Genomic DNA, 26,635 nt, shown 5'->3' on the forward strand with positions numbered 1-26,635 from the left:
GGCTTTATTCGTAAATCGATCCATTACATCAGACCACTTACCAAATGTAAAACATTAAATTCAAAATTACATCCCGAAAATATTAAAAACACTTAAAAATTACAGCACTAAAATTCCAGTCTTTACAATACCAAAAAATTAAGATATAAAAATTTCACAATTAAAATCTTAAAAATCAAAGAGATTTATTGTATATTGTAACTTAGGGTCAAGGTCCGAAGAGACGAGCAAGTGCTGCTTATTCATAATGTCTGTTTTACAAATAGGGCATTGGCTACCATGCCTATTCTGCTGAGGTGTTCGGCTAAGCAGTCATGCCTTGTACCCAGTCTGAAATTAGCCACAACCTCTCTACGTGGCCTGCTACTGAACTCATTCCAGTCATTCCTGATATTCTCGTAGAGTTTCCCCTTCGATTTAATTGATATTTCTGTGCTGAAAGCTGACATAAGATTCTCTCAAATGCTTCTTCTAAGGAAATCCAAAGGAAAGGAACTCTGCTCGATAAATAGCTCCGTATCCCACTTTGTCAAGAGATCTCGTTTTTCATTGCCATTAGTATCTACGTGAGAGGATATCCACCGAAAACATCGTGGCAAATACACTGGTGTGCAAAAATTAAGGACGAGACGGTTTTTTCAATACAACTTTGTACAAAAGCTTTCCAAATCAACACATTTAATACCGTAAAATCCCCAATACGTAAGGACATGAGTAATGTAAGCAACACTTACTAAAAGAGAAATCAGAGGGATAAAAAGAAGCTTTATTGAAAAAGTAGCATGGAGCGCAATGCGACTGAAGGCCGAAACATCCCTGTGATGGGTGTCCAGAAAGAAACATCCGGTCTTTAATAGGGGATATTATCTCCCCTGACTGCTAGGCAGGTTTCACAGCGACTGCCCATGCTGAGAATGAGGGTGTCAATGAGTTGTTGAGGCACTGCTGCCCATTCGTCTTGCAGCGTCAATCGAAGCTCCGGAATCGTTACTGGTGGTAAGGTACGAGCTGCCAAGCGTCTGCCTAGAAAATCCCATACATGCTTGATGGGATTAAGATTCGGAGATCGTGCCGGCCAATCCATACGTTCAATATCCTCACTCTCTAAGAGCTGTTCGGCAGCTACTGTGCGATGACATGGTGCATTGTTGTCCATGAAAAGGAACTGCGGACCCATAGCGCCTCTAAAAAGACGCACATATGGAAGCAGAATCTCGTTACAATAACGGGTCCCGTTGACTGAACCTGCGTCGAAGATGTGAAGGTCTGTACGACTACCCAGCATGATGCCTCCCCAAACGAGAACACCGCCGCCATAACTGTCCCTTTCAATGATGTTCGAGGGATGATTGCGGCTTCCCCGCTCTCTCCAGATGAGTATGCGATGAGAATCGCTACTCAGACTGAATCTGCTCTCATCTGTAAAGAGTACTCGTCCCCATTCATTGTCTCTCCAATTCCGGTGTTCTCGGCACCACAGAGAACGCCTTCTCCGATGGGCAGGCGTTAGAGGTACACACCGTACAGGGCGTCGTGCAAACAGACCACCACCGTGCAGTCTTCTGGCCACGGTAAAACGCGATATCGGTCGTCCAGTCCCCTGTGTCGTGTGTCTAGCGATTTCTCCCGCTGTCTGCCGCCTGTTTCTTCTGGCCTGTAAGGCAATATACCGGTCATCTGCGGGTGTGGTTCCTCGTGGACGACCACTACTAAACCCCCGGATAGCTGTTCCTGTAGTTTGGAATTGTCTCCAAAGTCGTAAAACGATGCTGTGAGCGATTCCGAACTCTGAAGCCACACTTGTCACACTGCGGACTTCCTCCAGCTTCCCAATGATTCGACCTCGGGTAGAAGCATCCAGATGTCGTCTAACAGATTGATTATTCGCCATTTCTCGCTGAGGCAGCAACTCGGCGTGATTTTAACCGCTATACGGCGTGCAATCTCTTTGCCAGAAATACTGATCTTACACCGACAACATGCTTTATACTACTCAGATACTCCCCCATTACGTCTACCTGCATATCTGCGCATGTGCTACCGTACATCACCTTACTTAATCTCCTGATTGGTCTTTCTGTCCGCTCTGCCTCTTCGTTCAGCTGATATGCTAATTTTTCGACTTCGTCCTTAATTTTTGCACACCAGTGTACATCGCGGGAGAAAACAAAGCAAGAAGTAAACATCGCTTGTAGTGCAAAACATCGTCATCGAAAATAAAGCGGTTCGGTTTATAAAAACATCATCGTCAAAACTATCGTGGTAAAAAATAAAGCACCTACAAATCATCGAATGACGATAACAATGCAGACATGGGTTTCTCAGGATTTAAAAGTTATAAATGCACGTTCGCATAATGATTTGTGAGCTGAAGAAGGAATGAAGGATATTTTTACTTTTATTTTTCATATTTTTTAATTAATAAATTTTTGCTGAAAAAATAAGAAGGATATTCAGAAATTAAAAATGAATTGAAAAATAAGTCTAGGTTTAGAAATTAATAGAATTTTAAGCTAATATAGTTAAAAAATAAAGGTCATTCATTTTAATTAAACTTTTTTAAGTTTTATTGGTAATTTTTCATGAAAAATATCGTCTAAAAACGATTAGAAAAAGGAAGGTGAACTGCCTGTGTTTACCTAATTAATCAAATTCTGTCAACTGCTGTAAGTAGCATTAGTTTTGTACTTATTTTCAGTTTCTGGCTAATTTTCAGTTTCTGACTGATTTTCAGTTTCTGAATGCTTCAGTTTCCTTCTTAATTTTTTAGCAAACATTCATTATTTAGTTCAAAAATATAAAAGTAAAATTAATCCTCATTTCTTCTTGCGCTATGCGCCGGCAACTTTTAAAGCTGAAAAATGCATGTACATGATGTTATCGTTATGCGATGATTTTAGGTGATTTATTCTTTACCACGATGTTTTCGATGACTTATATTTTTAAACTGCGAAGTATTTGAATAGCTTTATTTTCCACGGCGATGTTTTCTTCTTGCTTTGTTTTCTCCCACGATGTTTTGTACGACGGCGTTTTCGCCTTACGTTGTTTTCTCCGCGACGTTTTCCTTCCCGATGTTTTTGATGCGCGTTTTTCTCCCGTAACCACGTGGGATGGTATTCACTGGAGTTATACTATTTTACCGTTCTTATTTAATTATTATTAGTTATTAGTATATCTGGTTTTATTTTTGACACAAGAGAAGGCTCAGACTGGTGTTGAAGTGCTATTGCCTCTGTGGCCGACTTAGAATCAACAAGAATGACGGCCTTTGTAAAAAAACTCTATTCTAGATTTCAAATTAGATACATCCGAAAAGACCGCATGAACTTCTGCATCAAAGTTTGAAAAATGTTGAGTCACTGAGGCATACTGTGAAAGCAGTTTACAGCATACACCTGCGCCAACAGCATTATTCATTCTAGAGCCATCTGTAAATACACGTATCGATTTCATGTATTCAGGTCTGGTTCAGAATAGTTATTGTCCAATAGTGACAAGGAATTTGTTTTTAGAATAATGCCTTTTTTTTCTTTCTAGTTTCACCCGGTTTTAAATTATACGGTATTTCCAAAACCTCCAGCGGATCTATATTATTATACTAATATCCGGCGGATATTAGTATTTTCAAAAGGAATGGAGGTTTAAATCATCCAAAAGGCCTTCACAAATCTCGACTGGAGAAATCTGAGTTCTGAGGATGTCCACTTGTCTATTTTGCATCCAGTTTACCCACCTGGATACTTTCAGTTTAGCAACTATATAAACTGCCTGTTTCTTTATCTTAACAGCAATAAGAGGGTTTGAAGTACAGGATTGTAAAGATGTTATCGGAATTGACACTACTGCTCTGTGATCAAGCGAAGAGCTTTGTTCTTGGCTCTCTCCCGAACTTCAACTATATCTGTGCAGCCGAAACCAGAATTTTATTGCCATATTTAAGAACCGCTTTTATATAGATTAGAACTTCTTATAAGTGAGATTTAGAGTGTCCTGGGTACGGCATGATTTTGCACCGGCCATTCTTTTTAAGATAGGTAATTTTTTTTTCCGACACTAATCACATTGTGTCTGATATGCTCCGAAAAATTTAACTTCGTGTCCATTATAACCTTGTAAGATTCTAACATTTGAGTTACAACTAAGATTGAGGAACCTTAAGAACTAGTAGGCGAATAATCGCTTAGTTCAGTAGACAGAGAGCAGAACTCAAAGAAGGGTTAAATACCCTTTATTTTTCAAAATAAATTTAACAGCCGACTCCTTCTTGGAGTTTACAACAAAGCCTCTTCTTGGGCTTGAACTCAGGAATACTAAGAAGTAAAACTTAACTAAAAAGATATAGCCGAAGCTATCAAGATTCTAACAGAGTTGGCCCCTTAACGCTAACTAAACGGCGAAGCTATCAAGGGCCTAAACTACGGCCGAGCGTAAAAATAGCTTAAAAGTGAGTAGAACTTTAAATATTTGTTCTTCCTTCATTTGCATTTAACCGCGATTCTGAAAACACGTTCTGGTAGGAAATTGTAAGCTGAAATTAAGAAATGACAGGAAAGTGGCTTAAACTAAACATTAACTGTTAAAAAGTAGGATAAACCTTACAACCTCGAGGTAGTTTTGTCCTGCAACTTGTAATTTTGTTTTATCCAAGCACAAATCAAAGTCAGGTACAACATGTCTCAAAGTAAAAAACTGATATATAGTTTTTGATTTATTGATGCTCATGGGATTTTTCATGGCCGAAGCTTGAAGTGTGTTCAAAGCTTTTCATATTACTCTCAAGTTGCTGTTTCTGTCTTTGACAGTTTCAACAGTTATACTAGTCTCCGTCCATATTACTAGGTCATCAGCCTACATCATCACTTAGATATCTCCAACCTCTTTCAATCTCTTGACGAGATCATTAACATAAATGTTGAAGCATATCGGGCTACTCACTGAACTCTGTGTTTGGCCGATCTTATACTGCCTGTATTTAGACTCTATAGTCTTCCAACTAATCTTAACCCATCTTAGTTAGAAATCTTCCCATCCAGTCCACCATTTTCCCTTCTATTCCTTGTTCTCCTTAATTGCTTAGGATATTTTCCCTACAAATAGTATCAAAGCCCCCTGGAAATCCACAAATACTGACAAGGAGCTTTTCTTGGAATTAAAGCCTGATTTTATGTCATAAACAAATTTCCTAATAGAGTTAGAAGTGGACATAACCATTCCTAAAACCAGCCTGTTCCTCCTCTATAATTTCAGTGGTTTCCAGGAAGAATTTCAGTCTAGTAGTCAGCATTCGTTCAAAGGTTTTTATGAAACACTGAAGTCATAGATATGGGTCTATATAAGTCCTCTGTTGGTTTATCATTTTTACGGATAGGTATAACCACAGCCCTGACCCAATGAGATGGAATATTAATGTTCCTGTTCCAAAAGATAATGTAGATGGACAAAAGATTGTTTTGGTCCTTAGGTCCCAGATGTTTTAAAAACTGTGTAAATATATTGTCTGGAGCTGTTTGCCTCTTTACCTTTAAGTTTTTTATAACCCCCTTTAATTCCTCTATACAAAAGTTATCATTAAAAGTCCCTTTTGGGGCTGCAATGAAAGTGGCAAAAGAGGGCACTGGCCGCTCTTTTGCCACTTTCATTGCAGCATTTCTGTGGTATGTGGGTACATTTATTCAGAAAATGTTTATTAAAGTTCTCTGATATGCATCTAGAATCTGTTAGCACCATTTCCCGTATCCTCGTGGGGGTTTAATTTAACTCTTCTCCTATTGTTTAATGTATTCAAAAGTCTATAAGCTCTCTCTCTCTCTCCATTTGTTCTGTAATCCATTCTATTTAGTAACTCATTGGAAGATTGTCTTTTAGCTTCATTAACTTTTTGTTTCATTAATGCACACTCCCTTCTTCATTCTAATAGCTGCCTGTCTTTGTTCTGGAGTTTTTCCTCCATCCTGTCTGCCTCCGCTCTCGTTTTTCTTTGTTTGGAGAACTTAGTATTCCAAAAAGGTTTAAATTTGAAGGAGAGTCCTCCTGGGATATTCCTATTTGCACTTTTTAGTAGGGATTCCGTAAAGATATAAGATATCTTATGAGGGAAGGTATCTTGGGGTATATTCATCACAAAATTTTCCAAATCGGCTGAAAAACTAGGCCAATTTGCTTTCTTAAAATTCCACGTATGTCTTAGGTGGGAAAAATTTGTCATCACCTCTGAAGTGTCAAAGTCATTCTGTGTCTACTGCCTGGTCACTCGAGACAAATTTCTTACATTTATCAGCAATTTTTGAAGTAATCATAACCAGGTCTGGGTTTTTCGAACTCCCGCTATAATGTATAAAACGTCTTAGGATTATTTTCGTTATATAAGATGAACATTCCATTTGAATCTGCATAATCCTCCACTATTTCTTCGGCACGATTATAATATGCATAACACCAGTTAAAGAAAGCGGCGTTAAAGTCACCCACGATGACAGAATTTCTAAAAAACACCTGTGTCCAAATTAAAATTTTTGTTATTTGGAGTACTGTAGATTTCATGTATCTTAAACTGAATTTTATATGCAAAATCATGGTCTTTCATCTCCTTTACAATTTTAAAAGAAGGTGTGAAATTCTGCTTAATCGCAATAAGTGTACCTCTGGCTGTTTGTCTTTTCTGATAAAGTCCATACACGGTATAGTTTTTAATATCATAATGTTTTATGTTTTTTTCCCGTGATGTTAGCCTCTTGGACAACTAGGACATCCACGTCCTTCTCCACAACGATCTTATTTAATTCGGATAACTTAGTTTCCGAAAAGCCACCTGCATTCCACTGAAGGCCCCTTAAGGTAAATGATTCACTTCGCCGAAGAAACTTTCGAAAGCGAACAGCCATAGCCTCTAACTGTTACTCATTTAGCACCACCCACGGGTCACGTGTAATTTTAGGAACGTCACCGACGCGAGTAATGTTATCCCCCGTTTTTCGTGAAATGGTTTTATAGAATATGTCACAGAGACATCTTTTTTGAGAAATTTCAGCAGTTGCAATTCATCAAAATATTGAAAGGCAGTCAGTCTGAGAATAATGTTTTTTATACCTTTAAAAGTTCGTTTTTTAAAATTCACTTAATAGTGATGTATAATGAAGCTGGCTAACTAGTTGAACTCGAGCCATCCATCTATTACAATTCTAAATTACTATTTTATTTTCCCATATAGTGAGACGTCACATTTAGAAAATTAAGTTGCTCACTAAAATGTTGAACAACTCTGTGACCATAAAAGTCCTTACGTGGCCTTTATTTTTACAACCCTTAGTCGTAAACGTATACTTCCAATCACATACAGATTTCCAATAAGGCAAATATTCACATTATGGCATTTAAAAATTTAATTTTGTAAAAATTACGAAATATTACTTTTGTACATTTTGAAATTGTCACACTGTGAAAAATGAGAAAATTCCTTATATTCTTCCCTACTTAAAGAACGAATAAGAATGATGGGGATCTGATCACCTCGTCCATGTGTTGACGAATTATCATGTACTACATTTTAGTCGTACACCACTGTCAAGCGATTAAAATTTTTAGAAATCGATAAACTTCTTAAATCAAGGATCCCCTTGCCGAGATTCAAACTTTGAACCTTCCCACTGCTATCCGAACATGCTTAAGCCTTAAAGGCACGGAGTGGGAAGGAGAACACTCCTTATGCAGTACCTCCTTATGCATCTTAGTGTATACTCATTGTAAAAAAAAAAATCGAACACAAGAGTACGTACGACAAAGTTGAACGAGTTGCTTACGTACGACAAAGTTGAACGAGATGTTTCATTTTAAAAATCGTAGATCACATTCGATAGGTGTATACAAACTGAGGAACTAAATGTACCTAAGAATGAAATATCAGCTTGGAAAAATGTTTCTGTTGTTAACAGATTAAGTGGCGAACGTCGCTATGTGGACAATTGCGAAATGTTTTTAATTGATACTTGTTTTTTTCTGTTTTCTCCCCCCCCCCCAGAAAGTAGATTTTATTTGCAGATTCTGATAGAACTCGTGTTCTCAAAAATGGTTGTAAAGTCTATATCTCTTTGAAAACATAAACTTTTAAAAGGACTCTAGAAGAATTATCTTCTAGCCTTGTGAAACAAAACAGAAATCAGTAGAAGAGCGTATCAGACCCTTTTATTCAAACATAAAATTAACAATGACCTAACTTGGGTTACAAGAAGCCACGCACTTCTGGCTTAACAGAATAACGTAACAAAATACTAATTTCAAGGTGTGGTAGAATAGCCTAACGCCTCACAGAATGCTTTAACACGCAGGAAGAGCTGTGGTTTATAGTAAACCGGCTAGACAAGCCTAATGGCCAAAACGCTAACGCAAGTAGCTAATAATCACAGGAGAATGTCGCCTGCAATAGGCAAACACGCTCTAAAACTAACGTCTGAAACTTTTGCTTAAACAGCACTTCATTCTACCTTAATCTGAATAAACTCTCGCTATCCTCATTTACATTTTGTATGAGAAGCGTCGGTGAAAAGAGAGTTAAGCCAGAAGTGCGTGGCTTCTTGTAACCCAAGTTAGGTCATTGTTAATTTTATGTGTGAATAAAAGGGTCTGATACACTCTTCTTCTGATTTCTGTTTTGTTTCACAAGGCTAGAAGATGATTCTTCTAGAGTCCTTTTAAAAGTTTATGTTCTCAAAGAGATATAGACTTTACAACTATTTTTGAGAACACGAGTTCTATCAGAATCTGCAAATAAAATCTACTTTCTGGGGGGGGGGAGGAAGAGAAAACAGAAAAAACAAGTATCAATTAAAAACAATAGGAAAGGCTTTTCAGCTTAAAATGAACTATTAGTTAAAAATAAATAGATAAACCTCACATAGTGGTAGGCTTCTACTGGCATGTAGCCAACTCGTAATATTATTTGCATAGATTTAAAAAAATATTTCTAGTCCAGTGAATTTTTATATGGCTATTAAATTGTGATGCTAAAGTAATGAAAATGTGTGCGAATATTATTAACATAACTTTATCCTATGATAATAAAAGTTACTTATGTGAAATGTAACAAAATTATAAAATAAGCAAAGTTATACACTAATAAATCACAAAGGAGTGTTACTGAATTACATTAAATGTTTAAAAAAATCAGCTCGGAATTATCCTAATTTAATGTTGACTAGCTTAAGCAAAACCATAAATTTGGCTATCCGGCACTGAAAAAAATTATGAAAATCCCCAAATTCAATATCTTAAATCAACTTAAAATTCAATAGCTCTGTCATTTCATGCGCAATGGAAGTCAGTTTTGTTTTTGTGTTCCAGTTTTTAGAATCAGTATAAACTTTTACTAAGTTTACTTCTGTTTGTAAAAATTGCAACACTATATAGGAGTCATGCAAATGAACTGAAAGGCGGGAAATGAACAGCTGATTATGATATGCAAATGATTAAAATTTTAGAATTATAGTGCATGTGTGGTCTTAGCAACTCCTCCCTGAAATGCTGTGTTAGCCGTATAAATATAGAGGTACAGCTTAATGTTAAAATTGTTTTATTATATGCCAGCAGTAAACGTGTCATAAGAGGTCAGTTTGCTTCAATATAAGCAAGGTCACCCTTTTTGAACTCAATATAAGCAAGGTCACCCTTTTTGAACTCAATATGAGCAAGGTCACCCTTTTTGAACAAGGGCGAATGATCGGCTTGCGAGTAAAAAGATTTTTTATCAGGAAATCACAACTCATATAAAGACATTAATGCCTCGTCACTGATACGTGTTTGGAAGTGGTGATGTCAGAAGTACCGGGTAAGTAGCAAACCGGGCAGCGAACCACAAAATGTTGTGTCAGCATAATATGAATGGATCTCCCGGTGCCAGTAACCGGACCGTCCAACTTTATCTCAGCCGTTGGCACAAAGTTGAACACTGCTACATCTATGTCATTGTCAGCTTCAAAAGTTCGCTAGTTATCTGTTGCACATATGCATTTCTTTGCCCAGAAATCTTCTGCCTCCAAACTATCAACGTCTGCGGCTGCAATGAGCTCATCAATGCAGACACCGGTGGTGCCAGCTGGGAATATTATATTTTCCGGTGAATCCTTCTGGAGTTTGAGTATAATGATGGTTGAATACACGTCAGACGCTATAGGAGTGAAAGTCATCTTTTGAATTGCATTATCCAGCGTCATACTGGATAATCGACAAGCGTGATGATCTGAGACGTTATTGGATCTGATAGGCAATCTCGTCTGCTAAGAACTGTAGGTACTTTATCAGCTACCGCTACATCAGGGAGATTGTGCAGTGGGAAGTCTTATCCTTCATTCAGCGAAATACTGAAGGTGTGTTTCAACTGACTGCACCCTTCCATATATTGTTAGAAATTTTTAAGATTTCTCGGCATGTCAGATACCGCGTCTGCCTTGGCTTTCCATTTTACCAAATATGTCGCCTGTTGAACATGTCTAGGATTTCGTGCCAGACATCTTCCTCGTGATATTCGCAGCTGACACGAAAGTACATGAATAGAGGCAGTATGGAATGCTATTCTTCAGTTGCACATTCAAAACTGTTTGATTGGATGTCATGATGAGTAGTATTGTTCAGTGCATGGCTTCTTCATTAAATATTGATTTTGAGCATTTAATAGTCTTATATTATTTTGTAAATTTAATAGTTTCTTTGTATCGCCACAAGCTGTATGTAGAACAAATTTCATTCAATTCCGATGATTTTTCATTTAGTTTCAGTTTTCACAATCAGAAATAAATTTCATCCATTTTCATGGTGATTCAGTTTTCACAAACAGAGATATATAACTGTGTGGGCGAGAAGAAGTTTTAAAAATTAGATTCTGTAATTTTTTTCGACAACAATTAAACACATTAGTTTTTTTCTCTAATTTAAAGCTATCATAGCATGAATATTTGCGCAATTTGAAATGTTTTTATAATTGAAAGTTTTTGTCTAAGACCAAAAGTTGCAAAAATACAGCCCATTGAAGGGGATTTTACGGATATAATATATGAGAAAATAACCGTTGTGACTGCGTAAAGCACCAGTTTTTCTTATAATGGCTATTTTAGCCACTAATTATGTATATTGCATTAATTTGACTAAATTTGGAAGAACTGCTTCCAAAGCTCTTATTTTTTAGAGGAGTTTATTATGTGAAATTTAGTTCTAACCACCTCCATGTTTCATGTGTGATTTTTATAATTTTCGTATGCATAAATATTTAACATTCACGCGTCCTTTTTTTATCTTAACTTTTCATGATACGTGTCAAAAAAGGAAAACAAAAAACAACAGGAACAAAAAATAAACTGGTTCAGTTGACTCTCCGTAAACAAGTATGTGTACACGAAATTAGATCTTAAAAATATGGGATCCTGCCTGTATCTGCATTTGTAATTAGAAATTTTACTTTTAGAGAATTTTGTCTTTTGAGTCCTTTAGTTTTAAAATTAATATAATATTGAGTTGGCGGTTTCAGCATAATATTAACCTTTATTAACCGTTCATAAAAATATCTGTGATGAAAATTTATTGAAAACATTCTTTGTGTAATTATTTTGTCATTGAACATTTTGTTAAACTGTAATATTTCATTTAGGCTAACTTAAGAAGAATGCTAGAACACGTAAATAGTGGTCAAGTCGAAAAGATAACCAAAATGTGTGCTAGGGGAATGGATCCCAATTTCCACTGTCCTGAAACTGGAGGTGAGTAAACTTAAAACTGTAATCTGGGGATTAAATTGCTAATTTCAAAAGTATTAATTGAGTGCTTGTACGACGCTAATTACAATATAATAAAATGATAAATTAATATCTCTAATAAAACATGTGAATTTAATCAAGGAAAAATTGTATAAGGAAGTTCTGTCTCTTAAAAGCCATGCAGAGCAAGTTATGAGATTAAATCAGGGTACAAAAATTATGAATATAATTTAATATCTTAAAATCCATCATGCTTAAAATTTCTTACCTGCAAGTATCTACTTCATATGTTTTTATATTAATGAAAGTAGAAGATAGATTCACTTATAATAAGCATCAAGGATGCAGTTATAAGTCTCAGAGAGCTTAAATTATAGTAATCATTATATTTTTTTCAATTATGTTGCATTCAGTGTTAATGTTAAAAAAATTGACTTTATCGAAGTGTCAAGTTCCCATGACCATCTATTAGCTGAATCATCCTGAAGTTAGTTCATAAGCACAGTTCATAGATCAATACGAATGCATTATTGCACGATTGGCATAGTTTGCACATCAAAGTTTCGTAGCTTGCAGCAGAAATAATCTGAGGGTTAATTAATGCGGTAAATTGAGTTGACTGAAGAGCTCAAAATTTATGCCTGTTGAAATTGATTTAGGCTGTAAAACAAATGATATCCTCCTTTACCCTTTAATCAATTTGTTATTTAACTAAAGTTTGTTATTTATCTGATAATGAGTCCGCATTAGCATCAGATAAATATCAAATTGATAAAAAGATAAAGGGCAATATTATCTTTCTGCAGCCTAAATTAATTTCAACAGGCACAGATTTGTGCCCTTGTGACTAATGTCTGTATTTTATGATATATGACGTTTTAGTGGAAACTACTTTAGCTGTGTAATATAGATATTATAAATTTGCAATTTGAAGAGCATTTTCTAACGTATATATAATTATTTATAAAATTTTTAAATTCTAACCAGTTTATGTAAAATTGTGCTTAATTTATATTTTTTAACACATTTCTTCTGACTTTTACTGTATTAAATTTTTGTTAGTGGTTTCGCATCTGCTCTTACTTGAATTTATTATTCCTTTTTTCTCCTCTCTGTCTAGAAACACCTCTCACATTTGCTACAACATTAAAACAGTCTGCAAAAGTAATAATGGCATTAATTAATGGTGGTGCCTTGCTAGATTTTCGAACCAAAGATGGCCTAACTGCCCTTCACAAAGCTGTTGAACGGAACAACTTAGAAGCTTTAAAGGTATTCCAAGTTTATTCTTTGAAACCATTTTTGACAATAATATTAAAAACTGTAAAGCAGCGTAAGAATGTGCTTTTCTTTTTCTCGCTGAGCGTCGTGGCAGGATGTTGAACTAATAGCGTTGACGCATTTAAATTTCAATCAAAATCGTAAAAACAACCTTGTATTTAAAGTAAATATAATGAAACACTCAATCGATTTCGAGGGCAGCTAAAGGTCCCTCCTCATCAGGAGAAAGAAAATACCTAGAAAGAAGAAAATAAAGGAGAAGGAGTCTCAGAAACACGTGGTCCTTATCAGCACTGCACGTGGTTATAACTGGATTTTTAGTCAGAGTTGCACTGGCCGCCTACTTTTACTGAGCCAGTTATAACCACGTGCAGTGCTGATAAGGACCACGTGTTTCTGAGACTCCTTCTCCTTTATTTTCTTCTTTCTAGGCATTTCTTTCTCCTGATGAGGAGGGACCTTTAGCTGCCCTCGAAATCGATTGAGTGTTTCATTATACTTACGCTAAATACAAGGTTATTTTTACGATTTTGATTGTCACATTAGCGTGTTTCTCTTCTAGTCTAGCATTTAAATTTGTTTCCTAATAATTATGAGGTGAATCTCATTGAGATTTTGCGTGGATTGTGTACGAATGCGTTTGTGGCTGTAATGAAATAATTCAGTCATCCTTAAAATTAAGATGTCGTGTTAATTCTAGGAAAATGGATTATGGATTGCATTTCAGGCTTCTTCATGTAAGTTGCATTTTCAGATAACATTATTTCATGAATAATTTGAATCTGAACCGTGTTGATACTGACTCCTAGCGTAATGCCATTGAACTACACAACAAAATTTGGTGGAAACTAATAGTATAATGGAATGGACGAGCAGTGTTTGAAGAAATTACCGAGAAAAAAAGGATTTACGAGCCGTAAATAAAACGCTTTGATGTGTCTTCTACAGAAGAGAAGAATGAGACCATTGTTTGTTGCAACGGATAATCTGTAAAAAGTATGCTCACTGATTAAAAAATTTTCACTGTCGGATGATGTATCTGTTTATGTTAATTATCTACACCTGAGCTCAAAAGGAGACTTCTGAGCATAGGTTAGCGCATGAAATGTGTTGGTACAACAGCGCATTGCAGTATAAACGTATGTTGGAATTCGGGTGTGTAGCATTGTTTAAAGTTAATGTGGCTTCTGAGAGTGATCACTATTCATTAATTATGACTCAAAAGAGGCATCATTTAAATTGTAGGGTTTATATTTACTTTAACTAACATTTATTTTAAGTTTAAACTATCTTTCCTGTCAATCCTTACTTTCCCCTGGAACTGCCAATGCCAGAATATGTAAATTTGAGTAGAACGCGCAAGCATTCAAATTATCAGCGGAAGTAGTATGATTTAAATAGAAGGAAACAAGTTCAGTTAGAGTTATTCTTACTTCGCGAGCGCGGAGGTAGAAATCGAGAATTAAAGAACCCCGCGTTGCGGCCTATGTGCTTGGCGGGAAGTAGTTGCAATTGTTCCAGTGAGCTTCAAGTCTGCTGAATTAGCTGCGGTATTTGTAAAACACGGTGAGTTAGTTATTTTAGAAAGCCTCGTAGTTAGAATATTGTCTTTACTTTCTTTTCAGGTTTTTATTTTTTATTTTGACTGCCTAGTTGGGCACAGTTTGTAAGCGTCAAGAGGACGCAATTGTAATTTAGTACGTTGAATAAAAAGGGACTTAAACCCTTTATAAGACTCTGTGGTTTATACAAGCTTTCACAGTCACCTCTTGGTTGCGTGCTAGTTAGAGGCGCGCAACGTTATATTGGCGCCCGAACACTTATCGAACTGAAATGGCCGAAAATTGGATGGAAGCCGCTGGACAACACCAAGAAATGACAACTCAGTTAGAAGGATTTGGATACCTGGTCCAGACTTTGAGAGCATCAATCAAGCCAAACGTCTATTTCGACGGAAAAAATTCGGTGTCCGTATTTTTAGAAGGTATAGAAAACCACTTTCAGCTCTATCCTGTGCCTGAAAGACAAAAAGTTGCTATTGCCACATCAGCACTAAGAGGACAGGCCGCGCTATGGTGGAAAAATATAGGAAAATTTCTTCTAGGTGAATTTGGAAGCCCGACGTATACATTTGAAAATTTCAAAAAATCGTTAGTAAAGGCCTTCCCCATAGTGAAAGATCGCGCACGGCTGGAAGCCGAGCTATATAGTTTCTATCAACGGGATACAGCACAATTAACGGACTTTATTTTACGAAAAATCAAGCTAACGGATATGCTGTATGGCAAGAAACCCGATGCGGAGATTATTGAAATAATATTACCAAGATTGTTACCCGCTGTCCAAGACTACTTTGAAATTAGAAACCCAACCACATTGCAGGAACTTTTCGAATTGGCGGTGAAGTTTCAAAATCGCGGAAAGAGCGAGAGGGGAAACATATTCTCAAAGTACCAGAAGGAAGGAGGAAACAAGAAATGAAAATCGCTCATATGGGGGAAAGAAATATCAAGCTAACGCATCGAAACTCGAAGGTCAAGGCCCAAAAAGAAAATTTGAAAATAAGCATCCGCGTACCCAGAAGACACAGATTGAAAGGAAAGCTTTAAACGAGTAGAGGGGCCTGTGAAAGGGAGGGTCCAGACCCCGGAAGTTTTAGAAAAACCCTCAAATAGACATCTAAATACAGTCATCGTAAAAAACTCACAGCTACCAATTATACAAGTCCTGGTTGGCGATGTACCAGTAGAAGCCCTCATCGATACAGGAGCAGAAGGAAATTTCATGAGTGAAAAGTTCTTCAAAAAGAATTTTTATAGGATACGACTCTTTAAAACCAGAAATACGGAAATTATAGCGGCGCAAGGAAAAACATGTCACTGCATCGGAAAAGTATCATTAAACATACAGGTAAAAGAGGAAAATCTCAAAGTATTAATTTTTGTGGTGAAACACCTCCAACACTCTCTTATTTTAGGTATGGATTTTTTAAGGGCCGCGAATGCCAAATTAAATTTTCAAGATAGTTCCGTGGTGCTGGAGATGGACCAGAGGGTGGTGGAACCGGTGGAGACACCTGAATTGGACCTTAGCCATTTGAATGACCAGGAAAGTAAAGCAATACAGCAAGTGGTGAGTAATTTTTCTCATTTGTTTTCAGAAAAACCGGGAAACTGTCAGATCGTGACTCACAAGATTCAACTAAATGCCGAAAAACCTTGTAGGACTAAACCTTACCGCTATGACAAACAAAAAGACGTAATCATCGAAGAACATATTCAAGAGATGTTAAAGAATAAAATAATAACGCCCATAAATAGTGAATACGCGAGTCCAGTCGTATTATGTAGGAAAAAGAACGAGTTTCCTCCTTCGGATAAAAGGGCTTGGAGGTTTGCTATCGATTATAGAAAACTAAATAGCATAACTAAATTCCCAGTTTACCCTTTGCCGGTTATAGACGAGATCATTAGACAGATCAAATCGACAAGATATATGTCTACTTTGGACTTAACGTCTGGCTACTATCAAATAGCTATGAGACCCGAAGATATACATAAAACCGCGTTTATAACAAAATCGGGCACTTATGCATTTTTACGCATGCCTTTTGGGTTGTGTGGGGCCCCATCAACATTCCAGAGAGCTATGGACATTGTTCTAAAGCCTGTCCTAGGAAAATCAACTTTAATTTATCTAGATGATATAATTATAACGAGTAGTACGTTGGAACAACACATTAGTGACCTCGAACAAGTTTTTAAATTATTAAAAGAGGCCGGTCTTACAATTAACGCCTCAAAATGCAAGTTCGCAACTAAAGAACTTAAATATCTCGGTTATAAAATTTCGCAAAAGGGTATAGAAACGCAAGATTCAAAAATAAAAGCTATTAAGAATTTCCCACCGCCCAACACCGCCAAGAAACTTTCGTCTTTCCTTGGACTATGTTCTTACTATCGATCTTTCATAAAAGATTTCGCTAATATTGTTGAACCACTCTTAGTAATCAAAAGAAAAGAGAGTAAATTTACGTGGACAGCTGAAGCTAACACAGCTTTTGAAAGATTAAAAGAAGCGCTTATTAATGCCCCTGTTTTAAAATTCCCTGAGGGGGACGAAAACCTGGAAATTGCGGCAGATGCATCAGACTATGCGGTGGGTGCGGTTCTTATGCAAAATAACCATCCGCTGGCATTTTTTAGTAAAACATTGAATCAAACACAAAGGAATTATACAGCTACAGAAAGAGAAACATTAGCCGTATTAATGGCTGTACACAAATTTCGAGTTTATTTCGGCAAATCGCCAGTAACAGTCTTTTCGGATCATGCGGCTGTTGGTAGACTTTACTCGGGAAAAAACCTAACGCCCAGGTTAATAAGATGGGCTTTAAAACTCCTAGAATATAATATCACAATAAAATATAAACCGGGTAAGGAAAACAATGTAGCTGACGCACTTTCTCGTATAAAACTGGACGATGAAGGTAATGAACTTAAATGCGCTGTGTTGACTTCAAAAATTTTAGATTCTAGAGATACGGTTATTACTGAACTGAAAGCTGATCCTGAATTTGGAAATATCTATGCTTATTTGAAAGACCCCGAAAGCTTTGAGCACACAGATATCGATGCGATAAGAAATAGAGCAAAAAACTATGAAATAATAGATAATTTATTATTCTATACGAAAACAACGAACGAAAATCTTGAGTATAAGCCAGTCATCCCAGCCTCGCTTCGATTAAGCATTTTGAAGGAGTTGCACGAAAAAAAAACAGCGGGCCACCTCGGGGTCAGAAAGACTTTAAAAAGGGTACGCGAGGCGGTATATTTCCCGCAATTATACAAAATAGTAACGGCGTATGTCAGGTCCTGCAATCAATGTCAGTTAATAAATGATATTAATTACAGCCCGGCCGGGTACTTAAATAGCATTCGCGCTACATTTCCGAATGAAATTTTAGGCATAGATCTCCTTGGTCCCTTCCCCCAGAGCGAGTTAAATAAAAATCGTTTTCTTTTAGTAATAGTAGATCATTTTTCAAAATGGATAGAAATTGTTCCACTTAAACGCGCGTCAGCCAAAACAGTCGCACATACATTCTTACACAGATACATTTTAAAATACGGTGCACCGATAAAAGTCATTAGCGATAACGGAAAACAATTCATTAGTCAAATATTTGAAAACATATGCAATGGACTTGATATACGCCATATCAAAATGGTTCCGTATAGACCACAGGCTAACATAGCAGAAAGAGTTAATAAAAACATTGTAAAAATAATTCGCAGTTACGTTAGCACACATCACAAGCGCTGGGATGGCTACATAAATGAATTAGCTTATGCTTTAAGAACGGCACATCATGATACTACGGGAAAAACTCCAGCAGAATTATTTTTAGGCAGAAAGTTAATTACGCCTTTAGATAAATTATTCTTTGTGCAACAAAGAGAGCAGGAATTTAGACAAAAGGACGTGCAAAAACTAATTGATCAGGCGCTTAAAACTTCGGATACGGCAAGAAATAGACAAAAGTTATATTACGATAGAAAACGCCGTGAAGCAGATTTTAAAGTTGGGGATAAAGTATTGAAACGGAAATTTTCTTTATCAAGTGCCCCAGACAATTTTATGGCAAAGCTAGCTCCAAAGTTTGAAGGCCCCTATGTAATTCAGGAAATCAAAGGAGTAGTCTTATATCTTAAAAACGAGAGAGGGGAAATCTGTAAAGCAAGTCCCGACCAGGTGAAAAAATACTATAATCCCAATGATTTTGAAATCCTTAAGTTTCTTACAGGACTCAAGTCTAAACGAAATAGAAGGGCCAGAGACTGCAACAACTATTCCACTACCCAAGAAACGGAGAACTGAAGAGAGACCTAGCACTTCTACAACCCGGACGTCGGTATCAAAAAGAAAAAAGGATTTTCAAACTCCGGCGTTTAAGAAAAACAAAAATACAGATGAACCGGGTAAAGAAACCGTGGTAAAGACGAAAACACCACCTACAAAAGATGGCAGGAGAAATTACACATCAAGGAGAACGCGCACACGGCCACAGAGTCAGGTGCCAGCAAGGCCGCCGTTCCGGAAACTGAAACGCCAACAGGAGGCACAGAAGTACGAGGAACAGAAGAAATTCAAGGACTCCAGACCGGAGGACGTCAAGACCAGCCGTCCCAGGCAGAAACGCAAAGGACAACAACCAGACGATTACTCCGTCAAGAGGCCAGCATGTAGAGGACGCAAAAGAAAGATCAACGGGGACGACACGCGGAGATCAATAAGGAGAAGATTGACATCCATGACACCTCTAACTTGGGATCAATTTTGTCAAAAACGGATGACGGAGTTTCAAGCATCGAAAACTCAAAGATAAGTTAAAACCTTCTATAAATTTTTTTTCTCTTTTGTTCCGAAATGTTATGCATAAGTACGAAGTTCTATGTTTTGACGAAAGTCAATATGTCTCGGTTGAGACTTAGTTTTGTTTTACTTTATTTAGCTAAGGCAAAAGTATTATTTTCTTTAAGTGTAAAAGCTAAAAACAAGCATTTTCTGTTGGTCGAAAGACTAATTCTGTTATGTTAAAGCCAAAATTTGGCCGGAGATAAAAATAACTTCGTATTCTTATACTAATAAGAATTTTAGTTTCAATGCCGCCAGCTTGGCGAAGAATGAGTAAAGTAAAAATTTATTTTCTCTTATTCATTTTATGGTAAATTGTAAAAAGCATATGTATTAAACTTTTGTAAATGTATGTAAATACTTGCATGTTATGTAAAAGTAGAATTTAGTCTAGAAGCATAAAATTGTAGATGCTAAAAGTGAGTGCTTAAAAGCAATGAAGTCAAAATTTAAGTATTAAACTGTAAAGTCATGCTTTAGAGCGAAAGCCTGCATGTTTAAAGATGAATGAGGGGGAAGTTAGAATGAATGTGTTTTGTAGGGTTCTCCACCTACATTTGAATTTTTAAGAATATTAAAGTAGCTCATTGAGTTGTAGAATGTCGAGTAAGGTGTGTCTATTTGGTTGTTGAATTCTAACAAATCATGGTGGTTAGGGGAAGTGTTGTAAGACTAAAACACGAATATTCCCGTTTGACACCACACATGGTGGAGAGCCAGGGTAAAGTTAAATTAATGCTTGAAAAATTGAATGAATGTGAAGTAAGCAATAACTAAGAAAAACGAAACGTTAAAAACAAAAATTTATTGTGTCAAGAAAGTGTAAATCATAATGTATGTAGAAAGATACTGATACTTATTCCTTCCAGATGCTGGAAGGAAAGACCAAGATTGATTGATGAAGTCCAGGAAAAGTTGCTGTAAGAAGAAAGCTTTGTAACGACTATCAGAATTTTAATTGTTACATAAGATTTTTTTTGTGTAAACGAGGCTTTCGCCAGTTAGTTCAGAATTAGATAAACTTACAACAGGTCGTTTGTAGGACCTGCTTCCAAGTTTTCCAAATTCTGGCAGCGGCAAATGTAGGGTTTATATTTACTTTAACTAACATTTATTTTAAGTTTAAACTATCTTTCCTGTCAATCCTTACTTTCCCCTGGAACTGCCAATGCCAGAATATGTAAATTTGAGTAGAACGCGCAAGCATTCAAATTATCAGCGGAAGTAGTATGATTTAAATAGAAGGAAACAAGTTCAGTTAGAGTTATTCTTACTTCGCGAGCGCGGAGGTAGAAATCGAGAATTAAAGAACCCCGCGTTGCGGCCTATGTGCTTGGCGGGAAGTAGTTGCAATTGTTCCAGTGAGCTTCAAGTCTGCTGAATTAGCTGCGGTATTTGTAAAACGCGGTGAGTTAGTTATTTTAGAGAGCCTCGTAGTTAGAATATTGTCTTTACTTTCTTTTCAGGTTTTTATTTTTTATTTTAACTGCCTAGTTGGGCACAGTTTGTAAGCGTCAAGAGGACGCAATTGTAATTTAGTACGTTGAATAAAAAGGTACTTAAACCCTTTATAAGACTCTGTGGTTTATACAAGCTTTCACAGTCACCTCTTGGTTGCGTGCTAGTTAGAGGCGCGCAACGTTATAAAATGAAGAGATAAAATACTGGTTTATTCTTTGGAGTACAGACACAAATGGAGCTCACCCAAAATCTGATTATCTCTCAAATAATTATATTAAGAACTTGGAACCGCTTTTTAAGGAGAGGTGAATTAGATGACAGCCTGATCAAGGACGACCAAGAGCAACAATTTCATCCTAAAACTGTTTTCATTTATTATTGGCTGAAAAAAAATTAACAAGACAATTTGTTTTAGACCTTCGGATTGCCACATGAAACAGAATGAGCCGTTCTGCTGCTGCAAGAAAACTTCACGAGATTAGATTTTACGTGAGAAAACTAATGGAGATCATCGTCCAAAGATGGTGTCGTCGTTATATTCAGTGAAACCTAGAGGAATGGCATCGTGCACTACTTGCTGACGAGATCAGATGTAGCCTGAACTGTGATTATAGATGTCTTTTGACCTGAAGGAAGCGAGGAATTCGCAATTTGCCCTCAGTTTTCCATGGAAGTGGTTTCTTCGTTTGAGAGGAATCATCAGAAATGGCCGCGCCGAGGTGTATATCTTTGATGAAGTTTCTGTAACTGGTCAGAGATATTTGGGCAACGTCTTACTATCCACATAAAGCTGTTAAAAATGCTGGTGTCTCAGAGTTGTTTCTAATGTATGACAGTGCTCGTCCGCATCAATCATCTCTAGTGGCAGAATACTGAATACTGTGATATGTGAATAGTGTGAAGATACCACTTGAAAGGATTGGCTAGCTTATGCAGACTTAATCTAGATTGAATATGTGTGGGATGCTCAATCTAGTTCACGTCTGGTATATTGTAGCTCCTCAAATGCCTCTCCAAACTCAGAAGAGTAGCATGAAATTTCACAAAATTTTTATTTTTGAAGTGTGATAAATTCTGTGAAACCAACGTGTGAGGTTTGGAGTTCTGTCAAAAATGATCATAGGCTATATTAAAGAATGTTTTATTATATGATTCGGGAGGTTATTTCTCCATCATTTTTTAATTTCCATAAATTTGACTTAAAATTCAATATTTTCAGATTAACCAATTGGCAAACACGGTAATTGTATGTAAAATACTGCTTTTGCGTAGGTTGCTTTTTATTACTTTCCAATAAGTTTATTTCTTTTCATATCCTTTAGTTTCGATGAACAGTGTAGTTTTTTCTTTTGGAGTACTTAATGCATAGTAGTAGTGATGTAGAGTCATTAGGTTATTTTTAAAGCAGGAGTGATGAAAAATGAGCAACGCCCTCGTCGGGAAACGAACCACGGACCTCTGGAATACGCGCCCAGCTTGCTGACCACTACACTACGAAAGGCATGCTAAGAAGGCGGGAGAAATACCTTATAGTGAAACATCTGAAAACGGAACGGATGAATTTGAGAATGAAAATTAAGCTCACCCACAGTTTCTATTGCGAAACCAAATATACAGGAAGGAGGAAATATCAGTGTGTTATCAACAGGGATATCTCACTTAACTGCAGAAACCTAGATTTTATTATTTTCAGGAAGCATATGAAATTGTTACGTGAGATCAAGCATCATACCCCGAAAACACCGGTAACACCATACGTCATTATCGGTTTTTGACGTGGAGAACGAGCGCATGATAATATCAAGTGGTAATTAAATATGGAAAATTGTAGAAGTGAAACAGAAAACTAGAGTCTTTAGGGAAAAGGGCAATCTGCTTGATAAACCTGAAATCGTAATTCCTTTTTCTAGTTTTCTTCATTAAGATTTTTAATTTTAATTTCCTTTTCACTTGGAGTTCTGGGCCTTATTTTTGAAGTAATTTTTCTGAGTTTAGTTTCGATTTCTGTAATTTAAAAATTTTTTTTTAATTATAAGTTGCAGTTAACTTCGAAAAGAGATGAAAATACTTTCATTTTCTTCTTGATAACTTTTGTGGCTCCTCGATTGTTTTACAAACTAAATATGTACTTTAGAGTTCAACAGAAATTTTTTTAAAAAATTTTAACATAAGGGAGAGTGTTCAACATTCTCCTTTTTTTATCTGGGATGAAATAATTTGAGAAAATTTTCTCAAATCCTATCATAGATTATGAAAAACATTCACAGTAGGATTAAAGAAGAGGAGTGTAGCCTTTTTTCTTCTCAAAATTCCGTCAAGCTATTCGACCATTTACAGTTGTGTTCATAATTTACTTAAATGCCTTATAACTAAGTTTTTAATATATCCACATATCATATCAAATATAGTCTTGTGTATAGATAAAATAAAAAGCATGTAAAACGAAATCCTTTAAATTTGCAGTAGCTACTTTCATATTTAATGGATATTTCCTGTTTGCATTCTAAAAATTGTAACTTGTTCATAGTAAATCTTTCTAAACTGCGCCATTTCAAAAGTCATTTTTCTTACATGATTCTTACAATATGCTAATGACGCCAGTACTTACATAACGCTTCAGCCAATAACTAAACCTGCGGGACAATACTTTTAGGAATCGCTTAGAATGAAATTATAAGTCAGAAATATAATTCAGAATGGAAACTTGGCATTCTTGCTCCCGCTTTCTCTCTTGTCAGCATATCACCGCTTACATCTCATTCTTCAATTGTAATGTCAAGCATTGTTTTTGTCAAGCCATGATTGTTACTACATCTTCATACATATCCATCACCAACATCTAAATTATTACACATACATACAGAGATAGCTAGATAGATCTATATATAAGTTATTACACACATGTGTACATTATGTGTATGCATAGATAGATAGGTAGACAAATATAATCATATTATATTATTTGATCTCAATTAGAATGCTGGCAAGTATAATTTTATAATGTCTAAAAGAGATAAAGTAAAAAATAATTTTCAGACTAGAGATTCATTATTTTATTTTTGTGTTAGAATGACAAAATATGTTCAGTGACCAAGTTTTGTAATTTTATAAAATGTGCTGTCTTTTCATTTTTCTGAATATTTGTTACAAAGTTTCAACATGCTTTTGTTCATTTCCATTACAGACACTTCTTGACCTTGGTGCATCACCAAATTATAAAGATAGTAAAGGTTTAACACCCTTATATTATACTTTACTACATGCAAGTGACCATCAGCTTGCTGAACTTCTTCTGCATGACCATGCATTTATTGGAACTTGCGATCCTCAAGGGTGGCAAGAAGTGCATCAGGTATTTCTACACATTAAAGCCATCTATTTGAATTTTTTTCCGTTTTAAATAAAGCGAAATTTTGCAAGTAGTATGAGCAGTCTATTTCTACGTGTTTATATTTTATGTATTCTATCCACTAATTTATACTCACATTCTAATACGTGTGTATTTTAGTGTTTAGCAGTAGTTGTGGAAGCTCTCTGAATGTATGTTTTTACCCTTAGGCCTGTAAGCATGGATTCGTTCAGCATCTTGAGCATTTACTTTTTTACGGCGCTGATATGAATGCCCGTAATGCAAGTGGAAATACACCCTTACATGTCTGTGCTGTAAATGATCAAGAAAGCTGTGCACGAGTACTTCTATTTAGAGGTGCAGATAAAAATGCATTGAATTTTGCAAATCAAAACCCTTATCAAGTTGCTGTTATAGCTGGCAATCTTAATCTAGGTGAACTTATCCGAAACCACAATCCTGAAGATGTTGGTAGGTGAAGTTAGCTCCAACATATTTGTTTTATTCTACTTACTTGAAATTTATGCCTAAATAAAATTAGATTAGGAAGAGTTTTGTTTACATTTTTTTATATAAAAAATTATTACTAGATCATCAGTATAAGTTTTCATAAATATTATAGCTAATAATTTTGTACTGTTTTAAAACTTGTACATTTTTAATTACTTGTATAATTTCATCATATTATGTTTTTATTTTATAAGTATCTTAATAACAGTGAAAAATGCATTCATTATCACAATAATAAATCTGATTTTATAATTCGTTGAACTACTTTCATATTGCAAATTTTATTTTATCGGATTGAACTTCATGCTTCAACACTTTATGGCTGAAGTCATGTTAATTATACTGAGCTTTCACATATAATTATCTGACAATTCATTTTATTTTCAGTGCCATATCGGGAAATGCCAAGATATAATCCAAGAAGAAGAGCTAGTATTGCACCTGTATCTACACTAAGTCGAACCCATAGTGATCCTCGCCTTGATTTGAATCTTGGGATGAAGCCACCATCGCCATGTCCTTCAAATTGTTCCTTGCCTCCATTTTCTTCTATTTCATGCATTTCCGATGCCTCTACCGGTTCATCCTCTACTTGCACTCAGCCAAGTGGAGAAGATAGTGAAGACACAGCTTCAGGAAGTGTTGTAACAGGTATACATCAACATAAGATAGAGTGACATATCATTTTTGTTAGAGATGAATTGTATATATTTAAGAAGCATAAAAATGCGATAGATATATCTCAAGGTGGCACATTTGTTGGAGAAAGTTATTGGCTCCTAGTATGCAGTAAATGTAATTCTTTTAAATTTGTATGTTATGTAGTAGATAGTAAAGTGTGCTTTTTTTGGGGGGGTTACTTGATGGTCATTATGAACTAAAATGTTCAAAATTATGCCATCATGGATATTAGTGCATTCTTTGGGATTTTTATTTCATTTGTCACATTTCTTATGATTATTATAATGATTATTCAGGCATTTAATAATCTTGTTGGGATTTCTCCTCATTTAATTTCTGAGAATTTATGACCTGTTATAATGCTGCTAAAACCAATGATCTAACTTATCCAGAACTGTACACAACATTAAAATGTCACTGTTGTAAAACAAGAATACCAAAATAAATTTTCAATAATCCATGTCTTTCGTATGGAAATGTTAGGTACGGTATTCACTTTAAGCTGTACATCTTATGTTTATAACTCCATGATACCTTATTCTACTGAGAACTTACTAATGCATTAGAGAAACTTTTGAAATGATATGAATTATCAGAGTAATTGAACTTAAAATATGCCTGTGACTAGAATTGACTTACTTGGAATGACTTCAAGGACATGCTGCTAAACTGCTTCCTAAGCATGGAAAAGTTCTATTAAAGTTCTTACTACATGACTTATACATAAATCAAAAAAGAATATTTTATAATGTGTGAGACTTCATTTAAAATGTGAGTTAAAATTCTGTTGTAATATATATAAAATATAAAAAAGTTATTTATTCACAATAATAAGAATTTGTTTGGATGTATATTCTATCCTAAAATAGAAATTTCGTAGGTTAGCTTATTTACTGAAAGTTATTTTTAGCACATAGTTTCAGATTATTGAATAAAAGATAAGACATTTTCCTGGTATCCATGTAACTGTACCACTCAATATGTTAAGGAAATGAGGCTTGTACGAAAGAGGTTTGTATATTGAATTTATGATTTCTGCATGAATAAGCAACTGCGACGCAAACATAATTTCTGCTTTGTGACAGCAGAGAATGAAACATTTCCCTTCTTACCATTTGAAATAAGTAACTACTGCACAGTGAATTTGTATATTTTTTAATATGAGAAATATGTGTTTTCCCTAATATTTGAAATA

General features: G+C 35.7%; 1 protein-coding gene across 5 annotated transcripts in view; it reads left to right on the forward strand.

Annotated features, from left to right (window-relative positions):
* LOC118188684 (uncharacterized) overlaps nt 1-26,635 on the forward strand; it is a 355,582-nt gene that overhangs the window by 305,643 nt on the left and 23,304 nt on the right. For 4 of the 5 annotated variants that reach the window (XM_085807512.1, XM_085807511.1, XM_085807513.1 and 1 more), the window contains 5 exons: nt 11,633-11,741; nt 12,859-13,010; nt 24,085-24,252; nt 24,459-24,720; nt 25,147-25,410. In XM_085807512.1, the coding sequence (XP_085663638.1) occupies nt 11,633-11,741; nt 12,859-13,010; nt 24,085-24,252; nt 24,459-24,720; nt 25,147-25,410 (955 nt within the window). Of the gene's footprint in view, nt 1-11,632; nt 11,742-12,858; nt 13,011-24,084; nt 24,253-24,458; nt 24,721-25,146; nt 25,411-26,635 lie in introns of those variants that run through there. The other variant, XM_085807515.1, reaches the window with a different exon arrangement.

This window comes from Stegodyphus dumicola, chromosome X1, assembly GCF_044657685.1.
Source record: "Stegodyphus dumicola isolate Sdum_Otavi_A_Nest chromosome X1, ASM4465768v1".
Classification (NCBI taxonomy): Eukaryota; Metazoa; Arthropoda; class Arachnida; order Araneae; family Eresidae; genus Stegodyphus; species Stegodyphus dumicola.